This window comes from Sylvia atricapilla, chromosome 5 (assembly GCF_009819655.1).
Source record: "Sylvia atricapilla isolate bSylAtr1 chromosome 5, bSylAtr1.pri, whole genome shotgun sequence".
Lineage (NCBI taxonomy): Eukaryota > Metazoa > Chordata > Aves > Passeriformes > Sylviidae > Sylvia > Sylvia atricapilla.
The window spans coordinates 61,398,864-61,425,400 of record NC_089144.1 but is presented as its reverse complement, the minus strand read 5'-3'; the positions used below and the strand labels follow the sequence as shown (position 1 = coordinate 61,425,400).

The following is a 26,537-nucleotide window of genomic DNA, read 5'->3' as shown; positions in this document are numbered from 1 at the left end:
TATAAGTGGTTTTAACAAGTTTTTCTTGTGCACAATCAAATGATAAGAGTTTTCTTTCAGAGAAACTGCAGAACAGGCAGCTAAATCCTTGATTATGAATCTGAGTAAAATCACAGCAACAGAAGGAACACTGAGAAAATAATATTGACAAATAATTATCAAACATATTCAGAAATACCATTACTGAGAGTTCTTTATAGCTGCTTTTCCCAAGCATCTGGTGGCTTAGTTCATCAGCTTTCAATGGTTACAGTATGAGCTTCACATACTGAGAGAGGGGTTTTTCCTCAGTCCAGGAAGGACGCTGAGACACTTGAGCTTGTCCAGAGGAGGCCACGAGGCCGGCGAGGGGCTGGAACACAAACCCTGTGAGGAATGGCTGAGGGAGCTGGGGTTGTTCAGCCTGGAGAAAAGGAGACTCAGAGGTGCCCTTATCACTCTGTAACTCCCTGAAAGGTGGCTGTGGTCAGGTGGGAGTTGGTCTCTTTCTCCAGGCAGACACTGACAGAACTAGAGGACACAGTCTTAAGCTGTGCCAAGGGAAATATAGGTTGAATATTAGGAAAAGGTTTTTTTACAGAAAGAGTGATAAAGTACTGGAATGATCTGCCCAGGGAGGTGGTGGAGTCACCGTCCTTGGATGTATTTCAAGAAAAACTGGATGTGGCCATGGTTTAGTTGAGGTGTTAGGGCTGGATTCGATGATCTTGGAAGTCTCTTCCAACCTAGTGATTCTGTCATTTAGTTAGTAGCAGTCACTATAGTAAAGGCAAGCATGCACTGAGACTGACAATTGTGGAAGTGACAGCAATTCATCCATTAAGTAGGACATAAAAAAATTCAGGCCCTAAAATGGTAGCTTCTGAGGATGATAGGGTTGCAACACACTTTAGGAGCTAGCTAAATAGATAGATATTTTCACAAGAGAATAAAATAAAAAGTGAAATTGTATTAAGGTGATGTAGTGCTCTTCCCCTGCTATCATTTTTTTCAAAACAACTGTGGCAAATGGGAAATTTGGGTGATATCACGTACAGAGATAATGAGAAACCTACATAAAGGTCTGTTGTTAAAAACATCAGAACTGGACTACGAACAGCTATGACCTGCACATGTGCAATACCTCATTAGTTAATGTTATGGCCAGGATCTTTTTGCCCATAAGAACAAAATTAGGTACATCTGTTCTTAACTTACCAGCAATTTCTTGCTTGAGATTTGAGCCAGTTGCATGGCCCTCATAAAGCACAATACATCTTTGATGGAAACTCCTGTGGGATGCTGTTGGCTTCAACGTCAGCTTGCTCTAGGTTTTCATGCTCAGGAGTTTAACAAAACATGGCATCATCATTCACAAGCCTAGGCCTGGACTGGCTGTTATTAAAAAAAATGTGCGCATTAAAACCTTTTAACATCCACATTAAGAATTTCACTCTGGTATCAAATTATAGGGATTACTGTGGGCAATGCTGACACTTCTGGCTAAATGATGTGAGTTTTTTTCCCCAAAGACCTAGTTCCCAGCATTAAGTGATTGCATTAGACATGCAGTTTTCAGTAGTAAAAAGTGCAAACATAGGGGAGAAATTCCCCTATGATTCTTCCACTTGCGCTTTATGGGAAAATCTCAGAATATAAATTTTAAAATGTTGTTTAAAAAATCCAGAGTTTATAAAAATTCTCAGAATATGCATCAAACTGTATATAATATAAATTTTTATATTATAATATATAATATATACAAACATTTATAACATTTGGAGCCTTTCTCAGAAGAGTCGGTGGGACTTTTTTCACGTTTCTAATTCTTGGAACCATCAACATAATGAGAAAGACTCAAGAAAATAGCCCCACATGTTGCTGTTTTGGTTATTTCTTCTGGTACATCCTTCAGTTCAGTAGTTTACTTTGCATATTGGGAATTTGAAGGGGGTAAAACACAGGGAAAGGTATCTTCCCATGCAGAATAATTTCTGACATCACTTTAAAAAAGTCCTAATTTAAGGCTCATTTCGACAAAACCACTACGTCTATTGCTTGTAATAGCTTTGCCTTTACCATTCATTTCAACAGTGAAATTATGAGGGTTTTAAATGGAGTTAGGTCTGAGCAAAGATACCTGGTTCTTCTTTGAGGATAGGGAATAATCAGGGTAACCCTGTCCCATCCACAACTCTTTTGGTCATTAGTCTATTATTTCTACCAAGAAGTGAATAAGAACAGGGTCTCATCCCATTTGTTAAGATCCCTCAGGTATTTTAGGCCTTTTGAAGATACCACATGTTTTTAGCAGTGCTTATGCAATGTCTAAAACAGAGGAATGTAATCTTAGCTAAGGTTACTTTTGTCCTAACTTTACTATTAATGCTAATTAATTAACATATGACATATATGAGATAAATATTTCATTATTGATGAAATTATATTCAGAACCTACAAAAATATAAGTACTTTTACTTCAGGAGCAATATTTTTGCTTTTACAATTTGCTTTTTCACACTACGTGAGATTCTTCAGAATTGGTTTTACTTCCCCAGGCTATTCTTTTGCTAATTATTCTGCCTAAATGCTAAGATATTGCAAAGTAGACCTTTCCAAACAGTTGAATTCTATCTCTCTCTTCAGCATTTATCCCTCTCTCTTTAAATAACCTGCATCCTTCTCTTCATCTAAATGACGCTAATATAAGATCTGATTAGGACAGCATAAATAATGCACATCTAGAAATTACAAGGAGTTGAAAGCAGCAAGGCCATCAGATTTGTCTTAGGAATTCACAGTTAACTGCCTAAAGGCAGTATCATATTTAATGAAATGTTCCCAACATTTAACAAAATTTCCATGCTTCTGGTACAATTTGCCCATCTACATTTCCTTCATCGTATCTTTCAGGAGGTAGAAAACGAGTCTTTAACAAGGAGCTCATATGAGTCTGTGACTCTGTATCCCTGTTGCCCGAATTCTCTTTTTAGTGACATGTTTTAGATTTCATTAATTTTTTCCCCCTTTTTTTGTGTGTGTGTGTGTGACATCTGTTTTGTTTCAGCTGTCTGGGATAGGAAATGAGGAGCACTTTCCTAGCTGCATTGCCTGTCTTTACTCTAGCATCTATGGGTACCATTCATTTTCCAGATGAAATATTGTTTTGGAATGTTGTAAAATGATACTCCCTTTATGTTTCAAATTATTCCTACAGTGTTAGTCAGAAAAATGAAAAACACCTAATTTTGAAGCATAGGCATAGGACCAGGTCACAAGTGTAATTCAATGCTCTTTATGTAGTGTTTTTTCCCTAGTTGTTCTGATGATGAAAGAAGTGCTGGGAATCCATGAACTTGTTTAGCAAGTGTGTCTTTTGTGGGTTTGTTTATTCATGAAATTGAAAAGTGAAGATGGGTGAAATCCATGCAAACTGATACTTTACCTGATCCAGACAGGGAAAAGCCATCCTCCATGGAATCCTGGTTTATTAATAAGGATAACCTGTTTATTAAATCCTAGATGAACCCCCACAGCTGGATTCCCCTGCTGCCCCAGGCTGGCTAGGACACAGATTCATCCTGTAAGGAATGCCCAGATCCCACTGCAGGCACATTCATCTAGGCTCTCCTCACCCTGGAGCCAATTCTCACCTGTGATTTCCCCACTAACACAATAAGCCAGCTGTGTGACTGACTCTGAAATACTACCCAGTGCTTTGTTTTAGGAAGGGGATTCAAAGCAAATTTTGCTGGGCTTACTGTTTCTAAAGGAAGAAGGAAGAAAAAAAAAAAAAAAAAAAAAAAAAAAAAACACCCAAAACAGAGCAGGTAAATTCATTGGAATTTACACCTTCTCAGCTGCAATAATAATATCTTTATAAAACTTCAGGATTGCAATTGCCAGGACATCAAGGTATCACCCAAGATGTCTCAAAACCATTACTGGTTCAAACTTTCCTTTGATTACAACCATTCAAAAATTCAAATCCCACCCATTGAGATTATTGAACAGAATTCAAAAGAGGCCAACAATATTGTTTTACCATTCAGGTGGTTTTTTATGTGGGATGGTTGAGAAGAGGAAGAGTGTTGGATTTGGAACTTCATCAGAATACAGACCATTTTTAAGCTCAGGCTGTCTAAAAAATGAAGATGAATTAAAGAAAATGGAAAGTGATTTCCTGTTACTCTTGTGCAGAATTACTTGACCAACATTGTTAAGATTCTGGCATTTGTAGCTGTAAAAGTCGTTAACCAAATGTCATCCTGCTTGAAGAGATCTTGTTTCATACATCTCATCAATTCATGAGACATGAGGCAAGACTGAAGTGCTGGTTTTGACCCTCATTCTCGTGCCAAATTTTTCACTATGAACTGTTAAAAGCCTTTGTGCAATTAACATATGAAGGGGATGAAATTGGTCACTTTTGGCCAAGGTTTGGGGTATATTTGGTATAGTTTTTTGTGTTGCTATTTTCCCCCTTAATTAATATTTCAGAGCAACATCTAAGAACAGGCATAATTGTTTCAAAAAGGTAAGTTTGAAAGATTGAAAGGTGCAAATAAAAAAAAAGAAGGCTTGGAACAGTAGTTCTACCTTAAGGAGAATTAGTTTTTTTCATTTGTTATCAAAAACTGTAGCACGTTTCATCTGAAAACTGAAAGCTTCATCAATATTACTGCATGCTCCATACTGGTGATTATCTCAGTGGTTAAGATAAGTTAAAGACAGTATTTGCATTTTTTTATTATTATTAGTAAGCAAAATAAATGCTAAGTTCAAGCCCCTGGATGCTGGCTGGCCTCTGAGAGTGTATGTGTGAGACAGGAAGATGAGGAGTCACCCACCTGCTTATCTGGAAATTCTATGTGCTCCTTCCAGTCAGACACACTGTTCCTCCATGGCCGTGTTTGGGTAAGCATGAACACAGCTGTACCCTGAAGCAGATCATTTTTTAACTGTTATGTTCAGCTCACACTGAGATAAAACCATTTTGTTGTTGTTGTTGGCCAGTACTGTGGAATTTGAACCTGTGGAGTAAGCCGCTCTCTCTTTTTCTATTGACTAACAGAGAACACAAGTCTTAGACCAAGCCCTGTAGTGCTCTTTACTGCTATGCCCACATTAAGATGAGCAGAAGAAAAACTAAAGAAAAGAGAAAACATTTCCATATCTATTGTTTTAGGAGATCAGAATCAGACTTTTTCCTGGTGTCCATGTGTATCAATGGAAAGAATGTGACAGGGCTGCAGGCTGTCCCCTTCTTCTCCTCCCAGTTTCCATGTAAAGACCCAACACATTTGAGAAGAACAAATCTGTTTCCTATTTTCTGCACAATAGGGATGCAACTTTTAGCTTCAGGGAACAAAATTAAAAAAAAAAAAAAAAAAAAAAAAAAAAAAAAAAAAAAAAAACCTAACAACTGAAAGAAAAGTCCATAAGTTCATGAAAATACCTTCCGCACAAGAGACTGCAGAAACTAGAAAATTCAATAGGAGACAGAGTGCAATAGAATTTGCCGGATGTGAGGTTAACACAGTGGGATTTGGAGGACTTGCAGGTCTATTCTTCATACCCAGCAGTGATTTCCTGGGTGACTTTGAATAAAGGGGCCTCTCTTTAGGTGTCTGTGGTGTGTTCAGCATCTGATTCTTAAAATCATGCATATTTTGTGTTTCCATTTGTCAATTCTTGTTCCCCATTCCTTATAGCAAGTATTTTTTTCTTTCTCTCTGCTTTTATAAAAATGGAAGGAAGGCCTTGGTAAGACCTAAATAATGGTCCTAAACACGAGGATCCCACCTTGATAATCCTGACCTAACCTCGAAATTGACCCTGGTTTGAGTGCAAGACTGGGTCAGATGTCCCACTAACATAAATTAGCCTACATTTGTATTATACAATTTATATGTATGTGTAGGTTATATAATATATAGAAATTGTTCTGTGATCTTGTGAGGAAACACAACAAAGAACAGCAAAGAAATCTTGTATTGGTTAGGAAAAAAGGGCAGCAGAAACAGGAAGGTTCAATACGCCTGGCTAGAACCAAAGTTCAGATCTGAGACAACTAGAGCTGGGCATCCCAGTCTGGAAACAGGTTAATTTCTCACACCAGAAAGTTTTGTTTCCTCATGACACAGGGAGTAAGAAAGAATCTAAAGTAGAGAAACTAACTTTGGCCAGTGACAATGAAGTTTCTGAATCGTCTACCATTCCCAAGTCCTTGGATCCAAGACTTTCACAGAACCACAGAATCTTTAAGTTGGAAAAGACCTTTAAGATCAAGTTGAACCATTAAACAAACACTGTCAAGTCTACCACTAAACCACACCACTAAAGGCCACATCTGCACAGTTTTTAAACGCCTCCAGCGGCACCAACTTAACCACTTCCCAGGACAGCCTGGTCCAGTGCTTATCAACCCTTCTGGTGAAGAGACTTTTCCTAATATCCAATCTACACCTCACCCGGCACAACTTAAGGCCATTCCCTCTTGTAGCATGACTTGCTCTCAGGTAATTGTAGAGAACCGTAAGGTCTCCTATGAGCCTCCTTTTCTCCAGGCTGAAGAACCTCAACTCCCACAGCTGCTCTTCTTTAGACCTTTGCTCCAGATCCTTCACTTTACACATACATATGGCCATTTTTACAAGTGACTTTTTAATTGGGTGACTGAGTTGAGAGATTGAAAAAGGCTGCCATTTAGAAGGAGCCGCAAATTGATATTCTGGAAAGATTAATCTCAGTGTTTAATTTTTAAAATAACAAATAAGAAGATAATCAGATCCTGTATTGCTGGATTTTCAAAATTAGAATACAGGAAATTACAGGAACTTAAAAAAAAAAGAAATCTTAAATGAGAATCTCAGAAAGTATTGGCATTCAAAGTCAAACAGTGCCTCATAATCCTAATTAGCCCTTTTCCTCTTTCCCACATAGAAGCTAAAAGGTGCTTCATTCATGGCTATAGACTGGACCTCCTTCATTATTAAAGGATGAAAAAAAGCCATAGATGATCTCCAGAGCACTGCAATACTGCCCTAGCTCTCCTGTTAGGAGGTCACTTCTTAGAGAGGGGCACTGCAAGTAAAAATCTGCTTGACTGTAAATCCAGTATAAGAATTTCAGGGTGACTTATGGAGTCAGACATACTGCTCACTTGGTTTTGCATTAGGGAAAACATCAAGCTACAAAAAAAAAAAAAAAAAAATTTCAAGTGACTGGAAAGACTAACAAGAACGTTCAATAGCAGTGTTACATGGAGAAACTGCTGGTGACCCCCTACTATACAATCATCTCATTCAACTGGACACCACTCTTCATATCTTTCCTTTCATTACACATTTCATAGAAGGTAGAAGGGAGGAGCAAGGAAAAAGAGTGAACAGCCCGAATAATAACCCCTTATATTTATATGGAGCCTTGCATCCCATTAGGATGTACCTCAGGGATGATAGTGAGACCCATTAGCAAAACACAGATACTCCTGGAGCTAAGTATGTATTCATAAATGGACTGAGACAGACCAGAGCTTGTTAGAATATCATCAGCTCTGTCAGCGAAGAAATTTATGAGGTACATACATGCATTAACAAAAAGACACAGGTAATCATTTGCTGTTTAAAGAGAACATAGTCCTCAGCCAGTTGGCTGATTATATCAGGAACAAAACCCCAAAATCTAGACACCAAACACTAGTCTGAATCACCTAACACCATTTTTTACTCCAGGTCACTCAGGTTGGGTGAGCTCTGGGATCCAAAATATTCAGAATTATACTTTAAATCTTGTTCTTTTCTTTTCAAGTCTTACCTTCTCATTCTTTAACTTCTTCATTCTCTTATCGTCGTTGAAAAAAGCCAACCAACAACAAAATAGATTCCAACTACTCTGTGCCCTTCATATTTTGTGGAGGGTAACAGAACTTCCTCCTGAGCAGGTCTACATCCATCCCCTGGTGAGAAGCCTCCTGTTCCCTCTAATTTTAGCAGAAGGCTTCATCCAAAAGCTGAAACCTCTGTGGCTTCCTGTCAAGGTGTTACATGCTTTGGAGGCAAATGTAGAACAACTGAGGCTGCAGTCAGAAGTTCTTCTGACAGTCTGTCCTACTGATTTTTGTTCGTTCCCTGATGGCAAACTGTTTATAGGCATTAACCAGGCAGTTCTTCACGCTCCTGGCTTCCTATCATCGACAAATTGTCCATCTGAATTAACACCCAGCAGCCAACCCTTTATTTTTCTGGGGTCTTGGAAATCAAAGCTCACCTTAAATACAGCAGAACTGCTTTCCTTACTGAATGAGAGCAGCAGAATCCTTGCACTTAACCCACTAATACTTTAGCTCCACACTCACATAGCAACAGTTCCTGACAAACACGCTCACACATCCCTGGTGCCAATTAAGATTGTAGATAGATGGGGCAGAAGCACAGAGGATGTACCTCTGAAGATTTTCTTGTGCTGCTGTGAACTAATACAGCTGCAAATATAATACTCATGGAGCAATATCAAGCCTTGAATGTGAAAATATGAGATCAAACACCTTGACATTATGGGACTGCTTCCAATATTTACCTATTTTTAGACTTAACAACCTTGGCAACATGTCTTACAAGCATCACTACCTAGTTTAAAAGGTCCCTTGTTAGGGAGAACCACATTTTAACTGCAGGGAAATACTGAAATCACTTGGCTGTGGTGAAGCTGCAGGGGTTTGTGGGGGGGAAAGGTTTCAAAGCAAGTGATTCCTGTCAGGGTTGGGTTTTTTCCCTCCCAAGAATGGGGTTTTATTGTTTTCATTGTAGTTACATTCCTACTATGAAAGCCTTAGCTTTTTAAAGGAATATTATTACATTTCATATGTAAAGAAATGTTGCATGAAAAAGAGAATTCTTCACTTAAGTGTATAACCTATGAGATAGATGTTTATATATATATATGTGTGTGTATGTATGTATGCATACATAGTTATGTATTTCACCGTTTTTGTTAAAGAATTTTGTAGGGAAAGTTGGCAAGAAACAGCCCCATGTTAGAAACAGTTAACAGAGCTGCAAGGCTGAGTAACAAGGGCAAATTACAATGGATGAGAAATGAGCAGTTGGCCTCTCTTCAGAGATACACACACATGTAAGGCCACACACATTCAGGAATTTGGGGTGCAAACTCAATAGGATGCAAAGCTGTTTTCTTGGGGTTTTTGATGCACCTCTGAGCAGCCCTGCCTGCAGGTGGTGGGACACCTCCAGAGGTTACTGTGGGGGCAGCCTCAAGCACATCAAAAAGCACCTCTCTCCACAGACATTTCCAGAGAGCAGCTGGCAGCCATTTGGTGCAGCTGGTGGCTGTGAAGGACCCCAGAGGAGTCAGTGCTTTGTACCACAGGGCTTGTGGACGTCAAAGCAGGGCTTGGTAGTTGTTCCTTGCTGTGCAGTGCAACCCATGACTAGGCTACATCCTCATCCAGCCCCAGCCAGCCCTGCACAAGCAGAACAGGCAGTCTTTTCAGCACTATTCTTATTAATAATGATAATATTCCTAGGCTGTCTTAGACAGCAGGAAAAGGGAGATTAAGACATCCTTTAAAAGACACAAGCACACAGCTGGCTGCTGGTAACAGCAGTGAACATCAAAGGGATTGGAGGGGAGGAGGGAGACAGAACCACGTGTGATAGAGGTGTTTTGGGGGCAGACACTGTCCCAGAGAGATAAGACAAAGGAAACATCACAAAATGATTCAGAAATACAATTTCAGGATGGGACAGGAGAGGCAGGGGAGCTGTTAGGAAATACTGACTGGCACAGAAGAGAGGTTATAAAATTTTGGGTCAGAAATGGCACAGAAACTCCTGAGTGAGGCAGGGAGGGGAGCTGCTGAAGACAAAAAAGCAAGCAATGGTCATGAAATTCTCAGAAATTCCTCAATCAGATGCAGCTAGGCAGAAACAAGCAGAGCTTCATTACATGCTCATGGGTTAGCCCTGAGATAATACAGAGGTGAACCAGAGAATGCACTGGAGAAACTCTCCTGAGGTGCACAGCTAAGATCCTGAGGTGACCTACACGCTTACTTTACAGTCCTGCTAATCTCTGCTGGATCTCTCCGGCACACACCAAATGCTGTGCTGACAATCTGAGTTTACTAAGGGACCGAGAAGATGTTCCTGGAAATATTAAAGGTATCATTAACCTTTTCTTTACCATGAGCTTGAAGTTGATTTATCCAGAGGCTTAACACTCTCTTCTCTACACTACCATACATACATAGGCAGAATTTTGACCCCTGGATCCCTTTCCTCCTCTCCTCCTAACTCTTCACAACTTCCAAGTCACACCAGTCTTTTCCACTCTGCCAGGAGCAGCAACCCATCTCTGCTGGCAAATAACACAAAGAAACTCAGCCCAGCCGAGGCATGCGCTTCTTCACTTTTTATTCTGTACATTTCCACACAAGCCACAATACAGAAAAAGTGTCCAAAAGGAACAGTAACCAGCTCTTTCACTGTATACATATTTCTTTCTTCCCCCAGTTTAAAATCTCCTTAGTTAGCAACACAGTGATCAAGATACTTTGTATAAATAAAGAATGCAAGAAAATCGTGGAAGAAAATACCTTCTCACTTGGTTACGAAAAGCCCCTCCTCCTTATCGTATTACCCCTCACTGATGATTACCTGTGCCTTGATTCTCTGTTAGACATATATCCTTCATTCATGGGTACTGCTGCGTGCCTCGGATTCCTTTTGCCAGCTGGCAGCCTCGAGATGTTCCAGTGCATTATGCATGGGGTCAGGTAGCATAAAAGAGCCCTTTGAGATGTTATTACAACTCCTGGAACAGATGTGGGTTCAGATAATAGGATATGTACTAATACTGGAACTCTGGATGCCCATGAAATGTTGGTTAAAAATGCACATTTGTTACTTGAATTTTCTGCTCTGTTCAGGGGGCTGAACACATTATGGAGTGGTCCAGGTTCTGACCTCAGTCACATCTTGGCTCACCAGGAGTGAAGCTAGTGCTGAGGAGATCAGAATCTGTCCATTGTACTTTCTTCACCATCTCCAGGAAGCACCCCTATGTATATATATCAATATGTATATGTATATAGCCTGATGGAACTCAGACTTTCCATCAAGAGTCTGCTCATCACCATCCCACTCCTTCCTAGCCTTGATGACTCGCTCCTAACCTTCTTCCTTTTTGAATGAGAAACTTCCAGTTCCCTAAATCTTTGCTAACCCTTATTCTTGTTCTTTACCAATTTTCATCTCCCATTTGTCAGGTGGCCAAAAGAGATGTTAATATGAAGGCCAGAGAATCTGTTCCCTCAAATATTTCTCTCCATTCCTCAGAAACCTTTCACAGCAACAAACCAAAGTGGTGATTTCTGGACTCGTAGGCAATATTCTGTCATAGCAGCATAAGAGCAGAGAGGTGACAGAAAGAGTTATTTCTGAGATGGGCACTCCCAAAGGAAACATTCTGTGCTCAGTGAACTCAATACAATGGAATAAAGCTGCTCTAAAATTCAGCAAAATACTCTTCTCTGAAGAGAAATAAACCACCTGAATGCTTTCATTGACTTGAAATATTACCTGAGTTACAATTTTTAATACAAGATAGCTCAAACATGGAAATCAAGCATGAGAAGTGCAAAATGGCTCGTTAGAAAATTGCCATTCTCCATCCCTCTTTAATATCTCAATTTAAACCAGTCAAACTAAAAAGCATGGAACAGGGCTAGTCTTGCTGTCTCTCAAAAAATGGCTCCAGAAAAAGCAGGATGCTATAGAGCACACTAAAAAAAAAAACCCCAAAGAACCAAAACCAACCACAACAACAACAAAAAAACCCCATCAAACAAAACCACAAGCAAAAAACTGAATCAATACCCAAACATTTAAAAATAGTGAATCTACAGCATAGTTTGGGCTTGTGACACAATGCATCTTACCTGTCAGTGTGCGGGGAGATGGTATTATCCCCATTTTACAGATAAGAAAACTGAGGCACAGTAAGACTAAATGATTTACCCAAAACGACTCAATGGAAGTGGCAGGGATGCAAACTCAAACATTGGTTTGCTACCTTTGGCCCTATCTCTTAGACCCCAGTGCCTGCAGAGAGAATTCTAATAAATTCTGAAAAGTAAATGCTTTCCCTATTCTGTGATACACAATCATGTAGCACACAGTTAGACTTGTTAACTATCATAAGACAGAAGCCTGCCATTAAACCAAGTGATTGTTTTTTGCATAATCTTCTTTGTTTTGCAGCAAAACAACAAGTCAGGTCTCGCTGGAAATAAATCCTCACCAAGCTAGCTGTGACAGTCTCATAAAGCAAGCTCACTCTTTACATACACTGCATTTTCATTAGCACAAAACTGCAGCTTGAGGAGTGTTTGCCATAGGAAAAGCATGTTTTCCCCCCTAGTACTGTGGTTTTTTCCAGTGCTGCAAAAAAAGGCTGCAAAACCATAGCTGCTCTAAAAGCTGTGCAGAAGCAAAGTAGCAATAGCACTGGCACAAAGGCAGGCCTGTAGCTTGTAGCAAAATATTCTGCTCACTGACTCAGAGAGGACACTGAAACCTCCACGGACTGCCAGAAGGTTTGTGTGGGAGCTGCAGAACACAAGTCCTCGGCTTTATTGTTGGCTAGACTTTTTAAAAATCTTTCAAAAGCCTCCTGCTTCCAAAAAGCTGTCTGCATCCAAAATGACTGGCATGGGGTTTGCAACACAAAATAATGTGGGCAGGAGAAAAATAACCTTCATTTCCCACTGTGAAATCACATTTCACCTTGAGGAGATTTCTACAGAGAAATGTTGGCATATTCCATGCCATATTCCTCTCCCCGGTGCACTGCACCCTGGTGGGCCAGTGGCCAAGGCTGGCAGCTCCTAAGTCCATTTTGAAAGGGATTTTAACTCTTGATTATTTCATTTTCCAGTGGAGTTACAGGACACAGGGCACATGTCACACATGGTGTGAGGGCAGCTAGAAGGCAGCCACTACAAAGGGCATTCTCGGGTGATTGCTCTGGGAAGACACCTGCAGGAATCCCTGTCCTAGGGCACGAGGAAGAGAATCAAAAAGAGCCCTGAAGAAAGGAAGCCAGCTCCTGCAGGCTTGCTGATGTCCATATGTATTTTACACTCTACCTGGCACTGGTGGGGTGTCAGAATAGGTACCTTCAAAGAGTTGTTACTTTTGCCAGTAAGGTGAGAGATTATCTTTCTGCGCATAAGGCATTCCCTGCTTTCCCTTTTCTAGCTCTGTGAGGTGCAACAGCAAGCCAGGGAGAGACAAAGCTCCCAAGAGCTGCTTAGTGCTTTGAAGGCTCAGCCACTTCTTTTCTTTTCTCCCAAAGCTGTTGCGTGATCAAAGGAGGCAGATGGAAGAGAATCAGTCTGCAGTGACATGTAAACGGAACAAAAAATCCTGATAAGCCCCTGCCATCTCCCTGTGATTTCTGTGAGGGACATGCTGAGCAGAAAGCTGTACAGTAGCAAAGCCAGCCACTTTGCATGAGAGACCAGCACACTCACTTGCCAGTTGGAAGAGGCTGCCTCCTCTTGCCAGCAAGTCACAGAGCAACACGATTAGATTTGCCCAGGCAAAGATTATTTAACAGGAAAATCACAAAGGGAAGAGACATGAGAGTAGACAAAAAAAAATATATATACATAAGAATTTTCCTGCTGATATTAAAAGTAATTCTGGAAAGGCTGACATCAAGCCCTCAGGTATGGAAAACCCAAGTCCATCATACTTTGCATCCTGAGATTACAACCTGGGCATTACAATTGCCCTCAGAGGAGCCTTTAGTCCTTTAGTACTGCACATCAAACTCATTCTTAGTGCAGAGAATTTCAACACTCCCTATCCCTATCTGTATATGGTCAGAGGAGATTCAACCATCTGTGACTGGTCAAGCAGAATTGTCCCAAGGGTAAGCACATGAGCAGGATTTTGACCTTTCCAGTCCAAAAAATGATGGTAAAATGAACTAAGGAAAGAAGAGGTGAGGAAAGATTAAAGACTTCAGTACAGAAATGCTAAAAGGGAGGGGAAGTGAAGGAAAAGCAAAGAGCACTGAAGAATATTTAAAATTAAATTTAAATAATATTATGTTCTATTTCCTTCCTGTCATTAGCTGCCAGCAAGATCACTTTTTTCCTTAGCTTTGGCAGGAATGTACTCCCTCCCTATGCCATGCAGATAAGGTGAGTATTACAACAGTAGCAAGACCACAGACAACAGCCACAACTGCACCCATCTTCTATTAAAACATGCACATCAGCAGACTTCCCATTCTGATGAAGGGGGAAAAAACTGGTCCTGGAAAAGGGCTGAAGCAGGGAACAGGAGAGGAAAGACAGCTATTCACTTTGTGACCTACAGCAAACATTTATTTTGATGTGGCATTGCCTCCATTCATTTGGAAGGAAAACATCCAGCGTGCCTAAGTAGCAGGGAGGGGTGTCCTTGCACACCTTAGGGCTCATGTCTCACTTCACAAAGCTTCAAGCTTTGCAAACAAAAGGGTGTCCCCCTTCAGACTCTGTGGTGATGTCTATAAGGGCAGGAATGCCTCTACATCTGGGTGACATAATTATTGGACACAGTGAGCACCCACCTCACTATTAAAATTAGATATATCCAATTATGATACATAATTTAGCATTGCAGTGTTATTCAAGAAGTAACATTCCAGCTCCCTATCTAGAAAAGGGCAATGCATGTGGAGGCCATTCTGTAGAATTTCCCATTCCCAGAGGCCACCTTTACTTTGCTTTTCTAATTTTGTCATCTTTCATTTTTTATGTGCATGTCACACAGGAAAAACAGTCCTAGAAAAGTGGGACTGCTTATTAAAGCCTAATTAGCCAAGTAGAAATCACTCATGTCTGCTGCATCAGACTCAAGAGCTTCTTGAGCTTCTTCTCCATACCTAAATCCTAACTGATTTGTGCAGTTCCCTGACAGGATTTGGATTCTGTAGGAACAGAGATTACTTTCTACCTCTTCTTGACCATAGGTTGAGGAAAAGAGTGGAAGTTGAAAGTCACTAAGGTAGCTGGAATCAGAAGGCCATTTCTCTCATTAAAATGAAGTGCAACACTAAGAAATGAATTGCATGTGGTTCATGCACTAGTGGTTAGGTAATTGCAGCACCACTTTGACATTGGATTGCCACAGTGCACACTTCACTGAGTGCTGGGTTACACATCAAGCAGCCTCCCAGACAGGGACTAATTGAAGAGCCAGGTGTGGCACTTCACCAGCAAAAGGAGGCTGGCAAGAGATGAAGCAATTACAAATGTAGTATTATATTGCTCAGAGAAATAGTGCTTTATTTCTTGCATTTCAAAATGCTACAGCTTCCACATACTTTGCATATGAATGCTGAGGCTGTTAAAATATTGGTGAACTCTGAAATAGCATTCCCAAATCAGGGTTCCAATTCTTGTGGATGAGGGTGGCAAAATAGAAACAAATTTTTGAAGAAAGCAGGTTTTTTGCTTTTTGGGCATGCACATACCTTTAGGCGCCTGTCAAGAGAATGACTGCCTCCTTAGATTCCCCAGATCTCTGATAGGCCAGATCTAAGAGATCTAAGAGCATGAGCTGACTGTCTTAATAGAGCTTAGCATCAAAATATTTCCTGAAATACAGATGTGTTAATATTGAAACAAATGGTTTTGTTGCAAGGCATCCCCCTGCTCAGACTCTAGAAGTCATGACGTGCTACACCAGAATGAGGGGATTTTAAAATGATCTGCCTGTCTTCCCCATCTCTGGGTAACTGGATACATGTGTACTACATAGGATGGATTGGGTTTTTGTCTTTTGGGGGTTTTTTGGGGCTTGTTTTTTTTGGTTTTTGTTTTTTTTGTTTTTTTTTTTTTTTTTAATCAGTCAGGGAAACAAGAAACTGCAGCTGAGACTGGAATGTGTCACCTTATAAATAAGGCAGGAGACAAGATGCACTCTGATGGCTGAATACAGTAAGGTTATTCAGCTCTAAGCCTGCCTAATCACTGAAGTCAAATGTAATGAATTTACTGGTGTGATCAAGGCCCGAGGGAGAGAATTTTCCCCTTCTGCACAAATGGCACCACACGTGGGCCAGGAAATTCCTTAGCCAAGGCAGGGGGTGTTACTCCAGCACGTGTAGAGGGGCTGAGAGAACACCACTCTGTGGGCACCACCATGGGCAGCAGTGCTGGAAACACGCCAGGGAGGGGAAATCCCTGAGCTCGGCTGCCTGCAGGAGATCTCGGGCAGCACTCCAGAGAAATCCAGTCCCCTGGGCAGAACCTGGAGTAAAAGCAGCCATGGTCACTTGCTATGGTCACCTGGAGTAACTTACAGCACATTACTGAGTTGCAATCCACAGACTTTGACAGGCAGATAGTGGAATTTAAGGCTGTTGCAATCCATTGCTAAGAAAAATGGTTGTTAAGAAAGCAAAATGAGATGAGTACCACAGTGAGCACACCAATACTGTGTCCTTTGCATCCAGAAAGACACAGGAATATAAACTGTTTCCAGGCCTGCTGAAATGTCCAAAGATAGTCACATTTGATGCTTTAGACTAATTAGGAAGCTAATAACCCAGTGTCACTTTGGCTTACACTCACAGAGGAAAAGAAGAGGAAACAATATCTTATTAATAGAACAGAACAGGTAAAATGAAGATCAAAATGTTACTTTTTAGCAAGCTTAAAAACAAGCCTTATAGAATACTCCTCTATAGATGCCAGCAAAAGAAGCAAAAGAGAAGGAAAATGACACACCTCAAATGGATCAACACAAGCAATTGCTTTTCTCTTGTAGTACACAGAGTGCAGGCACAGAATTTCCTTGGTGTTTTTTCAAGGCATTCAGATTTCCAGCATGGTCATACATTTCTTGAGTACCATTAAACTCCCAGAAAACTTGAGGCTACCGATGTATCTTGCCCATTTCATACCCCAGAGACAGATCATATCAACATGCTTTTGGCATCCTGGAAGGGTCAACATATAAGCATATGCTACAGAGGGCATCTGGGATGGTTGATAGGAAAATAGCCACCTTCTAGATGAATTTGTGTTAGAAACTTTCACTACCATGCATTTCCCTGTCTCAGCAAAGACAAAAATGAGCCAAAGAGGCCATGAAATATTACTGAAACAAACCTCCCACAGACACACCACCACCAGAAAACCTGTGTGTCCCATCTATCCTTACACAACAGTACCAGCTCAGCAAATACATCTGGGAAGATCAGTGGCAACCAAACTTTGATTTTGTACTATTTTCTTTGACTATGGTTCTCTGTATGACAGAATGACAGTACTCATGTTGCAAAGGACATCTCACGTAGACTGAATCCAGGCTACAGCACCATGAGTTGAGACTGAGCAATTCTATTGCTGCTGGGGAAAAGAAAGAGTGACAGGTCTCAGTAAAAACACCTACAGAACATGCTAAAGTGCTAAAACACAGATAAGCAAGGCCCCATGTGAAATGGTGAAAGAGCCACTGGAATCTGACACCTGTTTTGTAACAGCGAAAATTTGCCTTGAATCCCTGTTTTACACAAGCAAAAACACAGCCTCACATCTCACAGTATTGAGGAATGTCCAGAGAAGTTGTGATGACCCATCCCTGGGAGTGTTCAAGGACAGCTTAGATGGAGCAGCCTGGTCTAGTGCAAGGAGTCCCTGTCCATTGCCATTCTATGCTACAATAAGTGAAAAATGTATGACATCATCATGCCTTGGGTAACACATAAAAGATACCTCTAGCAGTGAAACATGAAATAATAAGAGTAACTGATGCTATTAAATTACAAAATTAAGTTTATTTTATCAACATTATAAATACTTTCTTCCCCTCCATTTAACTCCAAAATGAGATAGTAAAACCAGTACAATGGAACAATTCAGAAGCTCCTCAGTTCTACTGAAAAAAGGTTCCCTTTAATAACAAACCAAAATGGAAAATGACATTTTGTCAGCCCAGCAATCTCAGCAGCTGAGCATCCCTAGGGACTTTGTCATTCAAATGGCACAATTTCAAGTGTGTTCGCATATGTCTGTGTGCACCTATATACATGCAAACTGATATTTATAAATATACATATATATAGTAATATACACACATTAACAGACACAGCCACTGAACAGATGCTTTTAGTAAATTGAAATGCTTTACACGTAATTTAAGTGGACTCCCAGCTGCACACTGGAATTTGGGCCCTGCCCAATGTAGGCACAGTTGTACTGTACTAATCTAGGCCCCAAGTGCTCCAGAGATTCAATACATTTGTGTCACCTTTAAGTGCTGCAGGGTCTGCCTGCTTCTGGTAATCCCATCACACTTGAAAAGGGTAAGGAACAGTCCTGGAGCATCCTGGTCCCAAACTGCCCTCGGTGAAACAACTTCTGATATTCCTTGCCACACATGAGCCATTGTAGAAAACAATGGATGTGCTCCTTTACCTGCAGATACAAAACATCACCAGTATCTAGTGCATCACATGTGCAGTGCTTTGGGACGCCTTGAACATTAAAGGCACTACATCCAGCCAGTTCCTGTCCTACCTCCAGTGCTGGGGGCTATTTTTATCACACAGTAGCTGTCTCCTACTGAGCACACAGCACGGGCAGCTTTCCAGAGATACAATAGGCTCACTCTGATCATATCATTGTACTCCAGCTTTCAGTAAAAGGCAAACCATGCTCTCTTGTGTGCTCCGAGTTCCTCTGAGCAGTCCAAATGGCACCAAATTGCTCGGGAAATCTGCCCATCCTGACGAGATGCTCCAGAGCCAGCCACAGCTGCAGGCACCTCCTGGGTACCAGGGATGAGCTGACAAGGAGAGGACGACTGAGGACAGAAGGATCAGAACCAGCTCCCTTATCATAACCCACATCTGGCCTTTGGAGGCTGCCTGTGATTAAAGCAAGCCTTTACTGCTCCACCTGCTTCATGGGACTAAAGGACCAGGGAGCTGCCACAGGCTCAGTGACCGTACTCAGCTTGGCCTCAGCACAAGACAGAGCCAAGCTCCTGTGTTGTTGAAACTTCCTCCATTTCTCAGATCAGTAAAGCAAATCAAAAGATTAAAGTGATGGTAACATAATTCTTATTTTCATAAATATATAGAAATATTACAGTAGTGTCTTTTCTCACAGCTGTGTAATTATGCAAGGCCTACCATGAAAGCACAGTGTGAGGATCTTTCCTTGTGGAAATATCACATACACCAAAACTATAGTCTAATTTTTTATTTTAATGGTTGCCAAATTCTGTTCTAATATATACACATACTTATTTTCTCCACAAGCCCCTGGATAATTATCAAGGGAAGTAATTTGTCTTTCATATTTTATTTTTTAAATGAGAAAAGTAAAGACAGAAAATAAGACAAAATACATTTCATGTTGCCATTGATCTATAGATTACAAATACATATAGTTTCCTTCCAGAGGAAGAAATACTAAAGAAATATTTTGCCCATATCAAATAAAATTTTGAAAAGAGGAAAAAAATTAAAATATATTGTTCAGCTCCCCCCTCCCTATCACAACAATCACTCACGGTTAAAAAAAAAAAAATCCATTCATTTGATTTTCTCCGCTTCTACCAAAGAAGAAAAACTTATCTGGATAATGACCTGAGTTATTTTCATGGTTTCCAAATGCATGTAACCAGATGATCACCATCTATCAGAGAGCTACCCCTAGCAAGGGATGTGAAAACAAACACTGGTGGTTCTTTCAAATCAAACAACAAAGCAAAGTTCAAAAATATTTTGCAAGAGTTATGCCAAAAGTCAGCCATGAGCATCTCCATGGGCACTGGTCTGACAAAGTAGAAGTGGAAGCTCTGCTATTTTGTCAGCTGACATATCTGTAGCAGTTGGAAACCCAAAGGTGAAACATTTTTTTCTTGTGTATTTGTTTGCTTTGTCTTCTTTTATGGTTCTAAGACAGAGAACAGACAAGTACAGAAGACACAGCTGGCCTTTACAGCAGCTAAGCTTTACATTTCAAACCTATTTTGGGTAACAAGGCAAAGAGCTGCTCCTTGTCCTTCTCCAGGGACAGACTCCCCAAAACTTTGTTCCTTTGAAAAATCAGATAGTTTACCGGGTTGGTCAGAGAAGGTTTTCCCATTCCCAGTGTGACCAGGCCAGTGCCCATTTGTTTGCTGGCAGCAGCAAGCCCAGGCTGGCTGCTGATGTTCCAGGTCTCCTTCCTCCCTCTGGCTACGCTGCAGTGGGGTCTAGGTTTGTCAGTCAGTCCATCAGAATTCCCTCAGTCTTCCACAAATCTCTCCCCAGTGTAAAAAAGATCTTTTCAGAAGCAAAGAACAGCTATCAACTTATAGGCAGGCCTGAAACCTGAGAAGAACGGGGTCAGCCATTACACGCACAAAAGTGATATGAGAAATCTTCCTGATGAGTTTCTGCTCTGCCATTTAGCATGGTTTATCCCATATAACTCCTTTCCAGACAAGTGCCTGTCTCACAAGGATACAATAACTGTATGCCCAGCCACATGAGGCTGGTTTTTGTCACTGCTGTAAATCTCACCGTGCCCCACACCCTGGGAAACAAGGCAATAAGCAGCATCCTCTCCAAAAGCAAGGAAACTCCATGGTGGCTGAGTACTGACAACACAGCTTCGGAGAGGATGGCAAGGGAGGGAATGTAGCTGGTAAAAACACTGGATATTTCTTAAGGGCATCCAGAGCTCCTCAAATATTTTGCTACTGCCTGACCATTTGTGAAGACAATACAGAGTTAACAGGTAATATTTAACTGATGAGAAGTGAGCAGAACAGGAGAATAAAAGCAATGCAGGAAACTGTAAGGATGGAGGAGGGCCTGGTTGGGTGGCTTAATGTACCAGTTAGTTTGGATTTTGTTCCCCCACACCCTCTTTACTCTTTCCTTTTTTTTTTTTTTAATAAATTATACAGATGAACATGGGAGAAGTTCATGCTACTTGCTGGAAGCAATAAAGGTAAATTTTTGTGGCCTGTGGATTCCACAGACCTTTGAGTGTCCCACCTCATCCATCATGGGCTAACTTATGGAACATAATCGTTCCGCAGCAAGACTCAGTAGCCCTTAGAAACTGGTGGCATGTCCTCAGGTATTTTCCTCAAGAGTGAGAGACACGTGGATTCCATCAGTTTCTTCCTCACACCACGCCCGAGTGCCTCAGGTACAGCCTCGAGATTTCCAGGGATCCTCTTGGACGCTTTCAGACATCAGACTGCTGTCTCTAAATCCTCGTGGGAAACCATTTGATAGTTCTGCCGACTCTCCAGGTAGGAGGCCAGATCTGGATCACCAGCTTGCTGAGCCCTGTCACGAGGGGTCTTACCCTGAAATGAGAAACATGAAGAGAAATTCTTGTGCTAACATGTTTAGAACAGCAGATGATTTCCAGGCAGAAGACAATTAACAAGTCAGAAGCCACTTGTCCGGGTTTCGTCTGTTTCAAAAAGCTTTTTGCAATGTACAGTTCTGTCACTTGAACAAGAGATCATAGAATTATAGATGATCTCTCTTCCCATTTTAGGCTACCTCATAGAGCCCAAGAACGCAGGAATTGGTTTTGATTGCCTGGTTGCAGGAAAGCTGCTTCTGGCTCTGGAGTCCAGAGAACCAACACACTCTCAGCTGCTGACCACAGGGTGCTTGTGCTCAGAAACTCCAGAGAGGCAGCTTCTGGACCATGTTCCTAATCAATGAGATTGTTGTAATGACTGAGTATTCTTTGGATTTAATTTTTCCCAGATTTCTTTCTCAGTCAAGCTTACACCAAGAGAATACTGCAAGCCAGAGCAAAAGAAAATAGTTAGCCATCCTCACAAAGCAAGTCAGCTACAATAATCAAGCCTCACAAATGCTGTGCTATCAGAATTCAAAGCTCCTGCAGGTGGTCCTTGCCCACAGGCCTCTCTTTTGACCACACAAGAGGAAGATACTGCTGTGCCATGGAGATGTCTCATTCACACCCAATGCACCGAATAGTTTGAGGCCAGGCTCTCACTAAGGTGACAGTGACCTATGTTGGGGACTGAACTGAAGTCTCTTGTATTTGTTTAAATCAAGACACTTTTCTCTATAAAAACAGCTTGTTTAAAAGGAGCTGCCCATGGCACACATAGGGAAGCCTCAGTCATGCAGACAGCAGGGACGGATGCTGATCGGGCTGCAGGAGTTTGTAAGGGGTTGATGGAGCTGCATTACCTTGGAGTCTGTCTTTCTCAGAGAGGCTCCTGCATCCACCAGGAGCTGGCAGACGGCACGGTGGCGCTGGCAGGCTGCCTTATGTAATGCTGTCTCACCCCTAGACCAAAGTACAGAAACCAGCAGTGAGACACATCACACCAATGTACATTTACGAAGCATGAGGTGCAGAGGATAGACACAGAAGGATGCTGCATTTCTGCGAGGTTCCCTCTTGCTGGCAGAGGTAGACTTGTGCACTCTCTCCCTTAGCATCTACATCCTTTGACTCAGTAGGAAAGCCTGCAATGCACAAATAGCAGACGAAGAACTTCTGAGGGGTGGGAAAGAAACATGCACAGATTTTACGTATTCAGAGGACTGAATGTCACATTCCCATCCAACCACCAGCTCTGTAAACTGCTGCAAAGGCAAGCCAGCCTCCTTCTTATTTCAAAGCAGGCAAAACAGGTTTGTTTCTTCCTGCAATTTCTTTCCTCAAGCTCATTCTTGGGAGTCATCCTAGAAAAATCCTATCCATCAAAGCTATGACTGGTGCACTTGCTGCCCTGGTTCTGATACCCTGCTCTCTTGGATGTATGAGAGCAAGAACTCTCATGTGTTTTCCAACACTGGACTGCTGAGCTACTGGGGAAGATTAAACACAGGCTTTTCAGAAGAAAAGGCTCTGTAGTGGGAGCACATTTGTTGCAAAGCTTCTCACTCAGACTGAAGCTATGTCTTACAGGATTCTGAAACTGAGTTAGTCTTTACTGAGAGTAAAGAAATCTATCTAGATTTGCCTAGGAAGAGGAAATTATGCTTTGAGTGGGTTGAAAAGGAGTCTTTAATACCAGTATCCAAAAAGTAGGGTTGGGTAATTACATTACATCTCCTGTGAAATAACAAATGACAAGAAATACATGGACAAATCTTGCACCTGCCTACACAGAGTGCATAAAGGAATCTCAGCCCCCATCCATGACAGGGGAACTTGAATTATTAAGAGGCAACCTTGCAATAAATATGCCCTTGCTGCATGGGAACTGGTATCAGAAAGGCATACTATCCTCTTTCCCCCTGAGGACCAAAAGACAAATTCATACTGCCAGTTACAGCCTGAACCTCCCCTTTGCAAGGGTTAGAGGCAGAGGACCCTCTGAAAAGGGAAGCTCTCATAGCTGTGCTCACTGACACTTTGTGGTTGTGCTACACTCCTGGATGCAAAGAGCCAGGCATTCCATGCAGCCCCCATCTCCTCTGGACTTCACTCATGCACCTTGTGCAAAAGGTGATCTGTGCTAGCAGAGGAGGGCACTGTGGGATGAGAAATGGTGGGCTTGATCCCTATGAGAAAGACTGTTTTTGTTTCACATGTATTACTATTCGTATTTTGAAGGATTAGTCATGCTTCCCTTACACACTTTTGTGAAACTTTGATTATACAAGGTGTAAAAAAATTGGGAACTGGAAAGTGATTTGTTTGGCTTGGGCTGTTTTGGGTTTTTTTTTTATAAGAACAGAGCTGATTGATGTTTTAACTACTTGATGGAAACCTTCAACTGCACAAGTCCTGGCCACTTGAGAAAGCTAAGGCAGAGCACCCTGGATGAATCATGAAGGGATTGAAAAAAAACCACAAGTGTAAAGCAAAAAAAATTAATTTCCTGACTTTTGGAATTTACTCTTCAGGTTGATCCCTTAGTAGCTGGAGGCTAGAAACATCAAAACACGAGACAAGGCTTCTATTCCTCTAGAAAGATTAAGGAAGCATGGGAAGAAATAGAAAGAAAGTCCTCTGCGAATCCAAGAAATTTATGTTTTAGGCAAGAAAACCACATATGAGGTGACTGATGTGTGGTTTTTAGGAGGCCTTTGTCTGTTTTTGAAGAGCTGTGCCATGTTACAGGCTTTTTCGTATTTAACAGTCTGCACTTGAAAACCAAGAGGAGTCTGATAGTTTAACACACATAATGTGAAGGACGGAATAGGTTGTACTTACGTTTCACTGTCTGTCATGTCCAGTAATTCCGATGGACCTGCAAAAGATACTCAGGTATGTCATATAGCATTTGTCAGCATGACTAAAGAATATGTCCAGGAGAAGATTCCCGGTAAAAATATATAAAAGAAGCCAAGTGAAAGCTCAACCTGCACAAATACATAAATTTCAATGTAATATTTGCTTGTGTGAGCCTTTGCACTAATAAAATTCTGAATGCAGAGTCACTGCTGGAGTGTCAGCAACAGGGAGTAGCAGCCTCTAAATTATCCTGGGAATGAATATTCATGGAGTTTATTTTCTCACTCTTCACCTTGCTCAATTAAGTGGTTCACATAAGTACAGTACATTGAAAATGCTGATATACTGGAAACCCTGATATATTGCAAGTTAAGATCTATTGTTGGTATTAGAGGGGAAAATGTCATTAGGAAGTTGAAATTAGCCAAATTTCATCCTGAATGACATCCCTGTGCTACTCCGTTTAATAGCGTTATACAAAATGTAGATCAGGGTGGAATATTCCCAGCGGTCTTTATATTGATATGCAAATCCTGTACCCAACTGGTTAGCAATGATCAGGAAAGTAAGATTAAGAAAAACAGAAAAGATTTTTGTTTAGTGGGAAAAATATAATACATTTATGTTAATGTCCTTTTGTCCTTGATATTCACTACAGGCAGATATTTCTAGCAGCAAATTCCATCGCTGAATTACAGTGATATGGAAAGGCTAGGATCTGGATATCATTTAAAAAAAACACCTTTTCTTTTGCAGTTTGTCATATTATTCTTTTCTCCACTGCTCTGGAGAGTAGTGTTAGATGGTATAGGGCAGTTAGCAAGGGGAACAGGAAAACTTTACAAGACTTTTCCTTCCTGCACAAGAATATTTCCCTCCAGCGCCACTGTGACTTTGAAATTCAAGAGTCCTCAAGAGCTTACAGCAAATCTCACCTGAAACTGAGGAATTTCACACTACTTGCTTACAAAGGCCTACACACAACCTCTCTACAATCCTTTCACTCTGAGTGTGTGTCAAAACAGATCAGAGCAGCCTGTCTTTACCTCACTGCTTTTCAGTGTACACAAGGAGCATCACTGGGACTCCTGGAGCTGCAGGCAGCTCCTTCACTTCATCTTCTGCCATCATGAGAAAGGATGGTGCTTAGTCTTCAGTGCACGGGGCATTGTGCACCACTGCACACTTGTCATGACAGTTCTCCAAACACAGTAGCCACTGCCAATTATTTTATGCACCCTGACTCTACCACGACACATCCTCATCTCCACACTTGGCAGTTGTGTGTTCACTCCTGCCTATCGAAAAGAAGAATCAGTCGCTACCCCCCTGAGCTCCCAGGATCATGAAGAAGGATAAAGGGAGATAAGCAAAGTCTCTTGTTGAGAGGAAAAAAGATAAGGCCTGAGAAACTAAAAAGACAATTAAAGAAATGCACATGAAGAAAAAGAGTCCTTTACATTTTCTAGGAGAAAATAGCGTTTTCTCAAAAATAAAGGTCGTTTCCCATGGCTTCCTGCAATGCAACAGGTAAGCAGGAGTGGCTTGTAGTGTGTTGGAGAAGACACTGCCACCTGTTATTTCTGCTCAAGGTTGCAGCAAGGAAGGTTGTATTGCCAAGGTGGAACAGGGTGACAGGTCTGGCTTTATGGGATATAGAGGTACTTGCCCAGGTAAGTGGAAGAAGTCATTAAAAGGTAAGGTAGTAAAAGAGAAATTAGTTAGAAGAATATGACCTGAGAGAGAGAAGAAAGCTTGGGCAGAGTGGGTCTGGAGAGAAGCCAAGAGTAAAGAAAAAAAATTGGTGTGAAGCAGGAAGAAATAGCAGGGCTAGGGCAGAGGAGCTCAGTGCTGAGGACTGTGAGAGAAGTCTGCGAGTACAGACCTGAGGAGACGACAAGTACACCCCACCTGAGTGTATCCAGGATGCTCTCCTGGATACTGTCCCAAATTAAGCATTTCATGGGAGAGCCCTGACTCCATCTGAGTCATACATAAGGGCCAGATACTGGGTTAATAATTAGCTACACAACGTGGTACCGGGATTCTTTAATTTCATTCTCTCAGGCCTATCTCTGAAGCCAGAATGTCCCAACTCACAGCCTGAGCTGTGCCCTTTACTTCTTTATTTTATTTTCACTTGTGCTTCTCTTAAACCATCTCACGCCCTCCTCCTAATTCCCTTTCCCCTCTTTTTTGGACCTCATTTTTATATCAGTCTCCCTGGCGCTGCCAACCGACCATTCCAAATCCCCCTCTGCCCAGGGACAAAAGCTGCACA

The 26,537-nt window shown here is 41.4% G+C and overlaps 1 protein-coding gene across 4 annotated transcripts in view; it reads right to left on the bottom strand.

Annotated features, from left to right (window-relative positions):
* Nucleotides 1-20,562: 20,562 nt before the first annotated feature.
* The window catches only part of DGKI (diacylglycerol kinase iota), a 195,912-nt gene continuing 189,937 nt past the window's right edge, over nt 20,563-26,537 (bottom strand). For 3 of the 4 annotated variants that reach the window (XM_066319716.1, XM_066319717.1, XM_066319718.1), the window contains 3 exons: nt 24,236-24,272; nt 22,255-22,354; nt 20,563-21,383 (listed from right to left, as the gene is read on the bottom strand). In XM_066319716.1, the coding sequence (XP_066175813.1) occupies nt 21,267-21,383; nt 22,255-22,354; nt 24,236-24,272 (254 nt within the window). In that variant the 3' untranslated portion in view covers nt 20,563-21,266. Of the gene's footprint in view, nt 21,384-22,254; nt 22,355-22,384; nt 22,537-24,235; nt 24,273-26,537 lie in introns of those variants that run through there. The other variant, XM_066319719.1, reaches the window with a different exon arrangement.